The sequence below is a fragment of the Scheffersomyces stipitis genome, chromosome 2, assembly GCF_000209165.1.
Source record: "Scheffersomyces stipitis CBS 6054 chromosome 2, complete sequence".
In the NCBI taxonomy this organism is placed as follows: Eukaryota; Fungi; Ascomycota; class Pichiomycetes; order Serinales; family Debaryomycetaceae; genus Scheffersomyces; species Scheffersomyces stipitis.
Genome location: NC_009042.1, coordinates 2,678,559 through 2,694,125, shown reverse-complemented (window position 1 = coordinate 2,694,125; position 15,567 = coordinate 2,678,559). Strand labels below are relative to the sequence as shown.

Below are 15,567 nucleotides of genomic sequence, written 5' to 3'. Positions count from 1 at the left end.
TAGCCGTTTCCGTTACATCATACTAAAAATTTTCTGCCTGCTTCAGAAAAAAGTCACGTGCAATATATTCGTACTAGTATATATATCTAGACATGGACGGCAAAAACATGCAGCCGAAGGCAACAACTTATTCAAATTTTGATCTTCAGCGACGTTAATTTCAGTTCCTAATACATATCAACATGGCGGACAATGTCAGCAAAGACGTGCTGCTAATTGAGCAAGAGGAAGACCAATCGTATGGAGTTCAAGTATATGTGTATGACTTATCTAATGGATTAGCAGCCGTATACTCGCCAATGATTCTTGGAATCAACCTAGATGCCATCTACCACACCTCGGTGGTGATATACAACAAGGAGCATTACATAGACCAGGGGATAAAAGTCAATAGTCCGCCCGGATACACCAAGTATGGTACTCCGATCGAGATTATCGATATGGGAGACACTTTTATAAATGAAGAAATCTTTCAAGAATTCTTAGATGAGCTCAGAAATCACGATAAATTGAAATATCATGCAATAAACTACGACTTGTTTGACAATAACTGCAACCATTTCACTGATGTTTTGTTGGATTTTTTGGTGGGCAAGAACTTGGACGACCGGATCTTAAAGTTACCACAGCAGGTATTGGGAACGCCGAGTGGACAGATGTTGAGGCAGATGATCGGAGCCGGAGGAATGTATAGATAGTGAAAGTGGTACAAGGTACCGTTAATGAGAGTAATGAGTAATATGAGATAATCAAGCTACAAATCAGGTAGTCTATTTAGAATAATCACCCTAGAAACTAATCAAATATTTGTTTTAACAATTATATTGTCAATCTTTGTAGGTTATTTTCCTGTATTCTTCTTTCTGGGGAATTGAAGAGAAACGGTCGAGAACTAAGTCTATTGAAATTCTTATCCAGTGAAACTCGTATCAGCAACACCAACATAGAAGCACCAACATCTATGCGTATACCAAAATTGGATTCGAGCAGGTTCTTTCTGTTAGTGAAATTCCGATGGATCTTAGCCAAAAAAAGAGAATCAACATAAGTGGCTTAGTCCAAGCAGCAAATCAAGTATGAAATCGAGAAATAAATATTCTGAAAATAGGGAGAATCCTCTTCTATATATATTTATAATATTCTTCCAGGATTTATAAGCACTCGCTATCAAATCCTCATTTTTCGCATTCGATTGCTGCAAAAAAACGTACCTTCCCCTCGCCTCCTCAAGTATATAAGAGAGGTGTTTCACCCACATACAACTCCAAACACTTTTATTTGTTTCTTCTTCTTTTTCCTTTCCAGGCTCCAACATTATCTGAAACCATACTATACCCTTATAGCCTCATACATAGAGCATTCTGTCCTAGTAGCAACGCTTCAGATTAATGGACTCTTCTACTCTTACTGTAAGTATTCCGCGTTTCATTTTGTGAAAGCTGCAAAACTAACATTGCATGTCTCAAGTCCAGCTTTGGACACTTGTCCTTCAACAGCAACATCAGCCACAGAGACGATCATATCAAGTCGCCGCTAAACCAGGAAACGAATCTGTCGATTGTTTTAACGAATCCCTCTTTTTTGAACGACACATTGATGCCTTCTAACTTGGATGATACAAGCGACCACGCCACAAGCCAAACTCTGCTGGCACCCTTTTGGAGATCAAACACTTCCAACTACACTACTTCAGGTAACTACAACAATAATAACAAGGGTCTTTACTATAGCAGCACCAATCTTGCCATGCTTGGAAACCATGATACTCATGGTAGTGGCGGAATGTCAAGCCAAAATAGTCTGTTTCAGATGACTCAAAACAGATCTGTCGCATCAACCCAAGAAAATCAAGCTGCCACAGCCCCAACCATAAGGAACACCAAGGGTATGAACATTAATGCTCCAAGCTACGTGCCCTCTTATTCAAACCAGTCCCAGTCAGGACCAAGTTATGGTGCTTCTAATTCCCAGTCAAGAAACGATTATGACAGTTCTCCATTTGGTAACAAGTACTACTATAATCCGTTCAAGCCTTCAGAATACTCTTATGTTGCTAACAATGATACTCAGGACGGTGATAGTACAGCCATGAGCGTGTACTCTAGCAACACGGGAGTTAATACTGCAAATAATACTACGGCAACCTCCAATCGTACAAACACTACAGGTTCTCTCGAATCAATTCAAGAAGACTACAAGCAGCTCAAAGTAGAGTTGATCTTGAAGAACCAAATCGTCAAGAACTTAACAGAGCAATTACAGCTTATGAACAAGAATAGAACCAAATTCATGTCTGAGACACTCAATAATAATAACAATAATAGCAACACTTCAGAGACTAAGTTTAAGGTACCAAGAAATCACTACCAAGTGTTTCAAGACTTGTCAAGAACATTGCAAGACAAGACTTCTGAACTAGAAGATACCAAAACCAGGTTAGAAGCCTTAGTTATAGGTTTGACGATTACAAAAGGAAATACAAGACAGTTCATTGCTCAAGGTGAGTATGACGAAATGGAAATCAGCCACAAGATTATCAACAAATTGAACTTATTGACTGAGGAAAACGAGAACCTTTTGAAAATGCTCAGTTTCAGCAACAAGTCCAGCTTATTGATTGAGCTTGGTTTAGTGAGACATGAGAATAAATTGTTGAAAGAGAAATTAGAGAAGTATGAGTCTCAAGCTGAGTGAGAAGAGGAAGTCAGCGATAAGGAGTTTATAGATAGATACATATATATGATGCTAATAGTGGTATTTCAAAATGTACCACGATTTTTTTAAACCTGGTTTGAAGAGAGAATTAATATAATACGAGAGTCTTTTTTGCAATCGCCGAAGGGAATGTTAATTGTCTCAAAAGGGAATTTGAAACAATTTTTTTGGTACTAAAATACACAGCAAGCGACAGGTTACGAAGTCCTACTGTGCAGAACCAGGCTGTTTGAAGGGTCTGGGTCTAGAAGAGGATTGGCCAAGGATTCAAGATTAATCCGAGGAAATCCATGGGAGATAGATAGGCAAAACATATTCGAAGCATATGCGGTCATAGAAGTGAGAATTCCAGATGACAGAGAAGGATAAAGGTAAGTCTCAAAAGGATTTTCGACATTTGAAAGTTAGATATGAAACGAAGATTAACGGTTGCAATTGTAGTCTGGAATTTCGGAGCCGGCTAACGTGAACTTTACATTGCCGGTAGATACTGAAGTTGGCATTGAACTTTACGAGTGAGAAGAGCATCAGCATCAGATGGGAATGATGGGGTTGAGGTAAGGGATCGCACGGAGTAATTTTTGTGACTAACTACTTTGACTGAGAGAGTCTTGCGGCATCTTGCGGCATGGGGCTATACGTTTATCAGTACAGTGAGACTACAAGAGTGCTTTGGGTGTAAATCGTTTCAGGACAGTAGAAGCCTACTGGTTGTGGCCACTGCGGGCTACCAGACTCACAATATGCCAAGCTCTGCGGATCTAGAACATCTGCACTAAATTTAGTAACGAATCCGTCAACAACACGTTATGGTGCAGAGTTCTTCGCGGGATTTCTATTCAAGCTAGGAGGGCAAAGGGGGAATATTTTCACCAAGAAAACTATGGGGCAACTCTGCGCCTTCATCAGTTGCCGTAGCTTCCCATAGGATTGTAGAATAGAAGGAAGCAAGGAATCCCAGGAGATCCAGTATGAGTCAAAGCTAGTTAGCTAACTAACGTGGACTGCAATCGATCTACATAATAATCCAGGATCTCCTCCGAAGAATGCACAGGGCAAAAAAGCGCACACTGAGTGCGTTTCGGCTCTTCCAGTTAGACTCCTGGTACTGTATTGATAGAGTTGCTGCGTACCCCCTCAACTTCAGTATGGAGGTCCAGTAGATATTATTGTATGACATAATACTACACCTTTCGTATACAGGCATAAACATTCAGCAGTATATAGGAAACCGTTCCATCCCGAAACTGGTTTTCGTATGGATGTGATCCTGGTGGAAGATCCAATAAGTAGAGCGAGTTGGGATCGATAAATCTGTTACAGTCTTTCCGGCTATGTTAATTTAGCCTGAGCCAGTTGAAACTTTTCAGAAATTTTCACTCTTCACTATGAGCATCGCCAGTAACACCAGCAACGTCTATCAGTTCCAGAAGGAGAACATTTTGCCGGCGTCTGACCCCAGGTCTCCGTTCCATGTTGGCCTACCATCTTTTGAGTCCAAGCCCATTGATGATTTGGTGGACTACTTCAAGTACTGGAAACTCTTTGTCAAGGCTCTTATAGCCTACTTCAAGGAAATTGCGCTAGTCAAAGAGTTTGAAGCGAATCTCAGCTACCAGTTGATTAGCTCCGTGCAATTTCCAGGATGCAAAGATTTACCCAAAGTGGTTCTTCAGGAAATCAATAACCACCAGTCTCCCAGTCCAGGAGGCACGCCCACCAAGGAGGTGAAGCGAAATTTGTCTAGCAACAGTTTGAATACGTTGAATTCTACTCCATCAGGCTTAACTACTGTTCCAACAAATAGCACTGTCTCTACGACGAACCTGCTGGACAAACGCCCCGGACTCTTTAAGTCCAAGTCCAATACAACCTTCATGAAGTCGCAAGGCGTCTCCCATAAGAAGTCTGCCAGCATCAATGGATCTACTACGAAGACAAGTGGTGTTCAGTACACCAATGACATCAAAGTGCCAGTAAATTTCTTTCCAGAAGCCTCGATGTTCAAAGGCTTTCCGGCACTTATGATAAGTCAACACCATACCTCGTATTTGACTTGTACCAAGTTGCACCGTGACCTAACCACCAAGTTTATTCCCAGATTGGAGACTTTGCATAAACAGTTATCGGGAAAAATCAAAGAAATCCGAGCATCCTTGAAAAACGAATCTTTCGCCAATCCACAGTTGGCGATGGAAGTAAGTGAAACAGGCAAGATCTTAAACAAGTACATGGTCTCTGTATGTAGATACAACGAAGCCAAGCCTGTTCTCAAGAAGAAGGTAGTTTTGGAGGATGATAAGTTTGAAGACGATGAGGAAACTGGTGTTCTAGATGATCCGTTCCTCTTGAAATTGAAGCTAGACTATCAATTGAAGAACCAGTTGATCTTGGAAGGCTACATCTTTGCTCTGTATTCGAATTTGCAAAATATTGCTAGAGATCTTCTTGTTCATGTTTTCAAGGAATTAAACTGGGTCGTGGACAAGTTCGGCAAGTTGCAGTTGAACCAGGAGTTCTACCAATATTTGAAGACTAAGATATCGATGTCGGCACAATTTGAATGGGACCATTTCATCTCCATGAACCCTAATTTTTTGAATACCTACAAGGCTACGCCGGTACAACCAAAGCATGAATTGAGATCGTACAAGTCCATTGTCATTCCTTATGCTAACTCCATCCACAACAAGTGTATCAGATTTGGCGTCTTGTACAAGAAATCTAAAATCTTAAAGAGTTACAATAGGCACTATTATGTCTTGACCTGTAATTATCTCCATGAATTCAGATTCGACAACGAAGAAAAGGAGAATAAGGACGGCAAGAAGAATGTGTCGCTGCTGAAGAATAACAAGAAGGAAAAAGTTGGAGGCTTCATTGGACACGACGATGAACCTATCAAGTCGTATAACTTGAATGATTATATGGTTCAATGCAAAGATGAAAAGAGTCTCAAATTTCAGTTGGTCAAAAGCTCCAATGAACAGAGAAAATTCACTTTCAGATGTCTCAATGAGACAGAGTATGCATACTGGCTCGATGATTTACGTGAATTGTTGAGATTTGGATGTAAGCATCTTTCAAGATTCCACGATGTAGCAACCAAGATTCAACTCAAGGAAGACGAAACTGCCAAGCTGAAGGAGTTGAAGCAACGTGAGAAATTTGCGCTTGCTGCTGCTTCTAAATCTGTTACTTTGCTGGAAGCAAGTAAGATCAGACCACCATCTCAAAACGTAGAAATGGTTCATACTCCAAAACCGACAAGAGACATCAACAAGTTGCAACTACACTTGGGAAGCTCTACATCTTCACTTACAGAGACTGGGCCAGGATTCAATGGTGTGTTTACTCCCCGAGTCAAGACTCCTAGTGGTGGAATATTGGGCAATCCTTTCGATCAAAATTTTTTCAATCCTATTCCAAGTTCAGGTTCTGGAACCAACATATCTTCACCACTTCACAGTCCAAATTTGTCACCACGTGAATCGGTGTTGAACCTTGCCGTCGCTAATCAGCTTCATCAACATCAACATGATAATTACATCAAGATGCAAGATGAATTCTTTAGACAGCAACAAGAATTGCTAAGCTACAAGATGAAGGAGTTGGAGGAGACTCGAAGAACTGAAGATTCCACGTCGCCATTAGTAGGAGCAGTCCACAGCAACTCTTCTACGGAGTCGATGGGCTCATTGTTGCTTACAAACGGACAACCATCAGCAGCTGCCGCCTTTATGGAAGCTAATAGAAATTTGATAAGCAATCAGATGAATAAACCAGTGAGATTTTCGATATCACAAGATAACGATGAATCAGAAGAAAACAGCGAGCTTCCTACCAGGGAAAGTTCTGTTCCAACGGTACTTATTAGTACTGACCACTAGTATTGTTTTGCTTGTATTTGGCTTGACTTGACTTATACACATATATAAAATTATAGATCTATAGGAGTTAACAAATGAACAAAAGTATACATAAAGAAGTTCTCAAAAATAGTGAATTAAGGATACCAAGGTAGTATGTCGAAGTATTAAAAAGTAGATTATGTTCATATTAAAGTTCTAGCACAGGATCTTGTATTTTTATCTAAACATCAGCAGTAATCGATTGCAAAAAATGGAAGCTATCAGTCCAGCATATAAGTGAGAATGATAAAACACGACTTTAAATTTGGGAAATTGATTTACTAGCATCACACGATACTTATCACGTGTGTTACCCGGTCATTTGTCACTTCCTAGAGGGAAAATTTTTCAATGAAAATTTTGATAGTGAGCTTTTTCTACAGTATTACAATCGTCTTTTAGAAGTCACATAATCATAGAAACATACAAAATGGACGCTAAAACCCCAGTCACTTTAGCCAAGGTCATCAAGGTCTTAGGTAGAACCGGTTCCAGAGGTGGTGTCACCCAGGTCAGAGTCGAATTCTTGGAAGATGCTTCCAGAACCATTGTCAGAAACGTCAAGGGTCCTGTCAGAGAAAACGACATCTTGTGTTTGATGGAATCTGAAAGAGAAGCCAGAAGATTGCGTTAAGAGTCATGGAGCTGTTGGTTTTGTCATATTTGTAAATTAGGAACGAATAACATCCAGTATCTACCAGGGATTTCTCCATTAAAAGTTTGTTGTTAAGGCTACTCTGTTAGGTATCAGTTTATTCAACATATAATAAAGGTTTAGCATAGAAGAAACTGTAGTTGGACGTAACGATTTCACGTATAAGTTTAAGTTTTGCAGCTGAGATCTGAATTTAAAATTACAAAAGTTATCGTCCTTGTAGATTGAATAAATATACTAATCTAGATCATATACATCATTTGGCAGGCTTCTTCTTTTTCTTGAGGCTCTTGAGCTTGACCTTCTCCACCGTCTCGTTGAGCAGACTCATGAGCTTGCTTCTCTTCAATGAAGAGCTGCTTTTCTTAGAAGAGATAGAACCGTGTGTTGGGAAGTGTTGAGGTAAAACAGTTGACTCAGAAGTGGAGTAATCGGCTTGGGAGTCGTACGAAGAATCAGTCTCGATAGTACTGGTGGTCGTATCTGCTACAGAAAGAGTTTCATCTGCTATTGAAACAGTTGCGCTAGCCGCTTGGTTTGTTTTCTCTTTGACTTCTGGAACTGCAACAACTTTTTCGGGTTCTTCCACAAGTATGGGCGCCTTATCCAACGTTACTTCTCTATTTTGTTGTGCAACATCCTTTAATTCTGTTGATTCAGGTACCGGTTGTAAATCTCCCTGAACCACTGGTTCCTTAATTGTTTCGTTATCTTCTTTTTCAGACTCTGATTCTTCTACTTCGTCCTCTACATTTACGTAGCTTCCAGATATTGGAGTCGAGGTGTCCTCAGAAGTGATTGGTTTGAGACCTGTAGTGTCCTTAGACGTCGATGCCTCATAAAATGTGTTGTATTTCCATAGCGTATACTGGACCAAGCTTTCAAAGGCAAGCTTATCGTGTCTGAACAAGTTGGCCAGGTCCAAGTTCAAAGGCGAATCTGGTTCAGGGTTATCAAGCAACATCAAGATGGCCACCAATAAGTTTTCCAAGTTCCAGGCAGGGGACCAGCTATCGCTCTTCAAGATATCCAAGCATATTTCGCCAGTAGTGATGTTGATATTTGGATGGCAGATGGGAGAAACGAACTTCATCTGAGGCGGAGTAATGGGATAAGTCGATGGCACCGAAATACCCAACTTCCATTCTCCCTGGTAGTAGAACTGGCTATCCTTCTTTGAAGGTTTGGATATGACAGCCTCCCATTTGAAAATGTCATCCTCGTCTACCGGATTCAATGACACAATCTGGTGGTTGTTGGAGGAAGGAGGGTTTTTTCTGTACTGGTTGAGTTCCTTAAAGAGTCTTCTTTCGGCCATGGTGGTGAAAAACCTAAATGTACCAGCGTAAAAAAGTATATGAAGTATGAAAAAGCGTTAGGTGTAAAGTTCAGAAAAACAGTGTGATATAAACGTATTATATATATCAGAACAGGGTGCGGTGGATTTTTTGATTATAACCAATCGTTCCAAATCGTACCACTATAAATATAATCAATCGGTAAGGCCGTTAGCCAATACTGTGATTCAGCAATCATGCCTATTTTTCCTCGGTCTAACCGCGAAGTCTGGGGCATGACAATATTCGGTGTGCATCCAGAAAACAAGAAGGGCCGGAAGACGGTCGGATCTGCTTTAGCGGGGGAGATCTACGACAGTGGAAATGGAAATAGCTAAGAGTTTAAAGAGTTGCAATCGTAAAAGGACACAATTGTGGAATATGTTAAAGTGAAATGCTTCTAGGAGACGGAAATACTGACAAATCCTAAAGATGCAAAAGTGCAAATTATGGACTTCCGTAAGAGGCAGAGTTTGAGCAGAGTTATTTCTTGAAACTGGGGAAAGATGAAAACTGGAGGTAAACCATTGAATTAGTTAGGTTTCTAGTAATTATTAGCAAACTTTCTCACCTCTAATCTATTCCGGTCTCCGACTGATCGTATGATACCGTAGTCGAATTGTACGAACTATTTCTAGAATCTGTCTGTATATTTGTACTGCATATATATCAAGAGGTAAGATTTCTCTACTGGCAGGCTTAAGAAAATGTCCTCGTAGCCAGAAGATTTGGGCAGTCGCCACCAATTGTCTTATACAACATAGAACACGCCATTGCACACAACCCTTTCTGTATGCTGGTTACGGAGCCACCAGAATCTCCTCTAGTTCACCATGTCTTATCATAGTTTGTCACGTGATGATGACTATTATTCTCTTTCTATTGGAAGACGAAACTCTTCTCTCACCTGCACGTAGTCCCCGCTACCGCACAAAGAGTTGCGGCACCGGTGCGTTGACTCAATCTGAAAAATTTTGGCCAGATTCTCCAGATATTTAATATTGAGTAGAGCAGCCATTTTGCAAACACAATTAAGTTTTAGCCTTTCTTTGAAAACACCGTCATAGCCATGAGTTTTTTATTTAAGGCTGCTGCCGCACGCCGTGTTGCCTCCAAGTCGCCTGCTGCTGTGGCCAGATCGTTTTCTGTCTCTGCTACTCAATGTGAAAAGAAATTGAACAAGTACTCTTCGATTGTCACTGGTGATCCCTCCCAGGGTGCTTCGCAAGCCATGCTCTATGCCACAGGTTTCGACGATGCCGACTTCAACAGAGCCCAGATCGGTGTGGGCTCAGTTTGGTGGTCAGGTAATCCTTGCAACATGCACTTGATGGAGTTGAACAACAAGTGTACTGAATCAGTCAACAGAGCTGGTTTGAAGGGAATGCAATTCAACTCGATTGGTATTTCCGATGGGATCACTAACGGAACTGAAGGAATGAGATACTCTCTTCAATCTCGTGAAATTATTGCTGACTCGTTCGAATCCATGATGCTTGGTCAATTGTACGATGGTAACATTGCCATTCCATCCTGTGACAAGAATATGCCTGGTGTCTTGATTGCTATGGCCAGACACAACAGACCTTCTATTATGGTCTATGGTGGTACAATCTTGCCAGGTCAAACTACTTGCGGAACCAACAACCCAGCTATCGCCGACAAAATTGATATCATCTCAGCTTTCCAGTCGTATGGACAGTACTTGACCAAGTCCATCACTAACGAAGAAAGAAAGGATATCGTTAGACACGCCTGTCCTGGTCCTGGTGCCTGTGGTGGTATGTATACTGCTAACACCATGGCATCTGCAGCTGAATGTCTTGGTATGTCTTTGCCCTATTCATCTTCGGCTCCAGCCGTCTCAAAGGAAAAGGATGCTGAGTGTGCCAACATCGGTCAAGCCATCAAGCACTTGTTGGAGATCGACTTGAAGCCCCGTGATATTTTGACTAAGAAATCTTTCGAAAACGCTATCGCTTATATCATTGCTACTGGTGGATCTACGAATGCTGTATTGCACTTAATTGCCATTGCTTCCTCAGCTGATATTGATCTTACCGTAGATGATTTCCAGAGAATCTCCGACTCCACTCCGTTGTTGGCAGACTTCAAGCCATCGGGACAATTCGTAATGGCAGACTTACAGAAGTACGGTGGTACTCCAGCCGTGATGAAATTCTTGATGAACGAAGGCTTCATTGACGGAGACCAGTACACTGTCACTGGTAAGACCATCAAGGAAAATTTGGCTTCCGTCAAGGACTTGCCTGCTGATCAGCCTATCATCAGACCAGTCAGCAACCCCTTGAAGACAAGCGGTCACTTGCAAATCTTGAAGGGTTCCTTGGCTCCAGGTTCTGCTGTCGGTAAGATCACCGGTAAGGAAGGTACCTACTTCAAGGGTAAGGCTCGTGTCTTTGATGACGAAGGAGACTTCATTGTCGCCTTGGAGAAGGGTGAGATTAAGAAGGGTGAAAAGACCGTCTGTGTCATCAGATACGAAGGTCCAAAAGGAGGCCCCGGTATGCCTGAAATGTTGAAGCCTTCCTCGGCCTTGATGGGTTATGGTTTAGGTAAAGATGTTGCTCTTTTGACAGACGGTAGGTTCTCTGGTGGATCCCACGGCTTCTTGATTGGGCACATTGTTCCTGAAGCTGCTGAAGGTGGACCTATCGGTTTGGTGTACGATGGTGACGAAATCGTCATTGATGCCGAAAACAACAAGATCGACTTGTTAGTAGACGAAGCTGTGTTGGCTGAAAGAAGAAAGTTATGGACTGCTCCTGAGCCAAGATACACCAGGGGTACTTTGGCCAAGTACGCCAGATTGGTCAGTGACGCTTCTGCTGGATGCGTTACCGACTTGCCAATAAAGAATTAATTAATAAAACAAAAACATGATTTGAAGACCTGTTCGATATTCGCCATAGAAAGGCACGTCGTTCAGTCATTGCCTGTTCAATTCTCCAACGACTAATGAAGTATACAAACTCTACTCTTTTTTTGCATGTGTGTACCTGGAGGTATACCTAATTTATTCATCATATATATATAATACACTGTCCTCATGAAAGGACCCTCAAGCTACCTTTTCTTGTAGATATAGATTAGTATAATCAGTTCATTTGGTGTAAAACTCAGCTGTCTTTTCTAGTGTCCTTTCCTTGAACTCTTTTCTTGCGGAGAATCTCGTCAGCCATGAGCTGGATAATGTATGCTCTATCGTCGTCGATACGTGGATAGAGATAAGTCTCAGAAGTGTTGAAGAATGGTACGTTGAGTTCCTTGAACGCGTCCTTTGACTTGATAATCAACATCTTACATTCAAAGAGGATTCTCTGGTCGAACTTTCTGAGTTTCTCATCCATCTCCTTTTCCAAACGGGTTCTTTTCATTTGGGCCATCTGGTGCTTCTCGTTTTGGAATTTGGATGTAGTTCCATCGTTCAATATCTTGTTCAAATCTCCTATCTGGACCTGGTAGTCCTGGATGAGTTTGGATCTTTCTCCTTCAGAAGTCTTCTGGTATTTCATGTGTTCCTTCAAGATGGCTTCGATTTTAGAATATTTGGTTGGCAGGGTCAAAATGCGAGATCGAACATACTTTTCAGCATGGTATCTGTTAGCAATGTACCGAGGATCAGGTAATTTGTGATGTTCATTATGAGTTTCGCTATTTCGTCTTCTTTTCGTGCCACTCACACTGTCAACTTTAGCCATTTCTTCTGGGGCCCGTTCCTTGACTTTTGTACTGGCACTGGGAGTTTCGGATACTACTGTGGGATACTCTGTGGGCGTCTTCTTGACTTCTGGTGGATTTTTGGACTCAATGTACCGCTCAATGCTATCGTTGAGTAGAGTCCTCAATTTCGTATCGCATTTGTCTTTCAACTTCAAAGTCTCCAAATAGTCAACTCCGTATGAGTCCATGGTGAAAAGAATTTCCAACGTCATCTGGTGCTTGCTGACTAAGTACTTGTAGGAGCCATCACCCTCTTCGTTGAGTTTTATATAGCGGTGGATGGAGTTTATAATGCAAGTCTTGGCTTCGTTAGATAACTTCTGCCTCTTGGGATCGCTCATTATATTTCGAAGTTAATGAATTCAGCAGAATAAAGAATTGACGTAGAGTGTTGTAACTGAATACAAAACAAACATATATAGATATGGATTTGAAAGTATGGAATTATAGATTAATATATATGATGCTGAGTGGATCAGGTTTTTGTTCGCAACAGCATAAATTTAAGGCTGCGAATCTGAACTTTTGTTCAAGAATTCACAACATCAACTGTCAGCATAGCATTTATGACGAAGTATTATAATGAATAAAAACTTATGAAAACAAACAAATCCGATTATTGTCTCTATTATAACCTTTTCTACTATATCGATGTCTAGATTACAGTACCGCATTTTAGTTACATCATAATTATGTCAACTCCTATACTTCCTATTCTCTATGAACTCTACTTTGTCCGGACGGTGTAGTCGTCTCCACTTTGGGTGATGTAGCGGACCCAGGGGTATGACTGGTATTGCAACTTGGGCTCGTTGATTCTTAAGTATCTGACCTGGATGCCACTCGTGGTGAAGTACGGGATGGAGAAGTTGACCTTGATGGGCTTTTTCAGGAGTATGTCTTCGGGGTCTGTCACCGCAGGTAATCCCAATTCGGCACGCATATGGAACTGCTTGCCTCCGGGGAAAGTCTTCAATTTCCAGATGACACACGATTTTTCAGGAATCCACTTAACAGTTCCGTACTCAGGCACAAACTTGGGGGTATCTGCGTCTTCTGGGATGGGGATGATGACTTCAACATTGTTGGCAGTTGACTTCTTTTTAATCTGAGCCCTGATGGAGCAGAGAATCTCAATTCTCAGGTGTTTGTGCACTTTGAATTTACAGTTGACCAAGAGAAGCGGCTTCATCAAGTATTGCGCCGACGACAACCGGTACGACATGAGAGTAAATTCACCATCGGGTGGAATGAAAGTAATGATACGTTCATTTTCAAACTTGGACAATCTGACACACTGGTGGAATTTGATATCCTCCATCTCGATACCTTTAGCGTTGGCAGTTTGTTCGCCGGCCTCAAGATCGGAACTAGAGCTGAAAATGCCCTTATCGTTCAATCCCAAGCGCAAATCTGGCATTCCACTCAAGTGGGACTTGATTTTGACCTCTCCCAATATCTCACTGTTCAACACCTGTCCACTGGCGTTGATCAACATGTTGATAGATTCCACCACATCCAAGAAAGCTTCGTTTTTTTTGTAGAAAATGCCGTCCTTTCTCCACGACACCGCATTTGTGACGGCATTGGGTGGCTGGACCAAATGCGAAGGTGTGCTTCTCACCAACTTGTAGTAGTCTTGGGTTATGTACTCCTTGAGGATCTTGGTGTCTGTGGTCTGGGGTACACCGTAGTCCATCATTTCATCCAACAACTCATAGATTATCACGAAGTTGTCGCGTATTGATTCCTCTTCAAGCGACTTAAAGTACTGCGTCAACACTTCTATTAACTTCAGTAAGAATACGATGATAGCCATGATGTTCTCGTTCTTCCGTGTCAAGGCACAGAGATAGAGATTGTTATGGTTGATGAAGATGTAGTTGATTCCCTGACTGTGTACAAACGGCTTGAAGTCACCATCATCAGCGGCGTTCTCAAGCTCCAAGAGTAGGAGCGGGAACTTCTCGATGGTGTTGGTGGGGATATCTCCTTTGTAATCTCGAGAAAGCAAGGGTTTACCCTTGATGTCTAGAAAATGGATCTGCGACGCCATGGCTGCAAAAAAGGACTATATGCTGATTCAAGTACTCCTGGTAGTATAACCCAGTTGTTTTTGAGTCAATGGGCGCTGTGTGTATGCTTTTTGACGTCTGCGTCTATGAAACAGAGATGAATACACCTATGGCAATAATTAGTCTGTATAAACATAGCCAGATCATTGAAATTTGAGCGAGCGAACAACGGGCTGTGTGCAGGTAGAAATAAGACGTAAGGCGAGAAGAGCAAGCAGAGACGGTGGTGTAGCAAGTAGTGAGTTTGTGAGTAGAGTGGTTGTATGAATTTTTAATAGTAAATAGATTGGGAGATGTTGTTTGCTGGACTCTAATTCATGTTGCTATATTGTTATTTACGGGCGGACAATTTTTTGAGATTTTTGGAGTACCTGATATTTTGTATTTTAGTTGCGAAAATTGTGCAACCATTTTCTCAGAACCTATTCAAATTCTGGAAATACCAAAAATCGTGTTAATTATATAAGTGAAACATGACAGCGGAACCTGTGATAAGGTAGGATGGCAAGTATTTTCACCATTTCATATATTCATCTTCATCAATTTCTCCATCGATTCGGTCTTCACTTACATCACCGTTCTGTCTATCTTCGCCTTTCCAATACACATTCTACATTGAAACAATACAAGAATAAAACTGAAAAATAACTGTGAATATCATTGATACCCTTCAATTGTGCATAAATGTCACTTCATATACCCGTAGCACAACTCCAAGGCATACATTCCTATTGCGTACATTTGGTCTATATGGGCCAGCTACACTAGACGTCTGCATGTTGGCATATAGCCATCTTCACACCGTCCTCTAAAGCCGGCTTGACTTGCCAAATAAGCCCCATTGTTGTCACATCCATACGAAACTACGCCGACAGGATCACGAGGCCAGGCAGTCAAGGCAGACTCTGCCTTTCCATACTCCTGCAGTTCTCTATTATAGTCTCGTAAGAATGCAACTAGCTCGCGTATTTCTGCAGTACAAACATGTGGAGAAAAGATTTCGCGTCGAAGCATAACAGAAGCGAGACACCGAGAATTGGGAATGTCAACACTCAGTCAGGATCAACATCCATAGCTAAACATACAGAAGAGAGTAAGAAGTTGTGGACCGCATGACAAGTAGACTTGTT

The 15,567-nt window shown here is 41.5% G+C and overlaps 7 protein-coding genes across 7 annotated transcripts; 4 read left to right on the top strand and 3 right to left on the bottom strand. All coding sequences in view use genetic code 12, as the record gives it.

The window, feature by feature from the left end:
* Window positions 1–182: 182 nt before the first annotated feature.
* Window positions 183–698, top strand: PICST_35345 (predicted protein; the record flags this gene model as incomplete). Its single annotated transcript, XM_001383232.1, has 2 exons — window positions 183–194; window positions 228–698. The coding sequence occupies 2 exons, from the start codon at window positions 183–185 to the stop codon at window positions 696–698; spliced, it is 483 nt and encodes a 160-aa protein (XP_001383269.1).
* A 3,300-nt stretch (window positions 699–3,998) lies between these two features.
* PICST_82031 (predicted protein) lies at window positions 3,999–6,697 on the top strand. Its single transcript, XM_001383231.1, is given in 5 exon segments — window positions 3,999–4,477; window positions 4,523–5,000; window positions 5,019–5,549; window positions 5,574–5,909; window positions 6,042–6,697. 5 exon segments carry the CDS (start codon window positions 4,104–4,106, stop codon window positions 6,603–6,605), a joined length of 2,283 nt encoding a protein of 760 aa, XP_001383268.2. The 5' UTR covers window positions 3,999–4,103; the 3' UTR covers window positions 6,606–6,697.
* Window positions 6,698–7,034: 337 nt separating this feature from the next.
* On the top strand, window positions 7,035–7,409 carry PICST_87256 (40S ribosomal protein S28). The gene has a single exon (XM_001383230.1). It carries the CDS (start codon window positions 7,057–7,059, stop codon window positions 7,258–7,260), a length of 204 nt encoding a protein of 67 aa, XP_001383267.1. The 5' UTR covers window positions 7,035–7,056; the 3' UTR covers window positions 7,261–7,409.
* A 668-nt stretch (window positions 7,410–8,077) lies between these two features.
* Window positions 8,078–8,599, bottom strand: PICST_40340 (predicted protein; the record flags this gene model as incomplete). Its single annotated transcript, XM_001382713.1, has 1 exon — window positions 8,078–8,599. A coding segment is annotated over one exon (522 nt), but the record flags the coding sequence as incomplete, so codon positions are not given.
* A 1,075-nt stretch (window positions 8,600–9,674) lies between these two features.
* Window positions 9,675–11,705, top strand: ILV3 (dihydroxyacid dehydratase). Its single transcript, XM_001383229.1, has one exon. The coding sequence runs from the start codon at window positions 9,688–9,690 to the stop codon at window positions 11,500–11,502; it is 1,815 nt and encodes a 604-aa protein (XP_001383266.1). The 5' UTR covers window positions 9,675–9,687; the 3' UTR covers window positions 11,503–11,705.
* A 53-nt stretch (window positions 11,706–11,758) lies between these two features.
* PICST_56228 (predicted protein) lies at window positions 11,759–12,550 on the bottom strand (the record flags this gene model as incomplete). The annotated part of the gene is made up of 2 exons (XM_001382712.1): window positions 11,759–12,302; window positions 12,447–12,550. The coding sequence occupies 2 exons, from the start codon at window positions 12,548–12,550 to the stop codon at window positions 11,759–11,761; spliced, it is 648 nt and encodes a 215-aa protein (XP_001382749.2).
* A 489-nt stretch (window positions 12,551–13,039) lies between these two features.
* PICST_76461 (medium subunit of the clathrin-associated protein complex) lies at window positions 13,040–14,520 on the bottom strand. The gene has a single exon (XM_001382711.1). The coding sequence runs from the start codon at window positions 14,416–14,418 to the stop codon at window positions 13,090–13,092; it is 1,329 nt and encodes a 442-aa protein (XP_001382748.2). The 5' UTR covers window positions 14,419–14,520; the 3' UTR covers window positions 13,040–13,089.
* Between the last annotated feature and the right edge of the window lie 1,047 nt (window positions 14,521–15,567).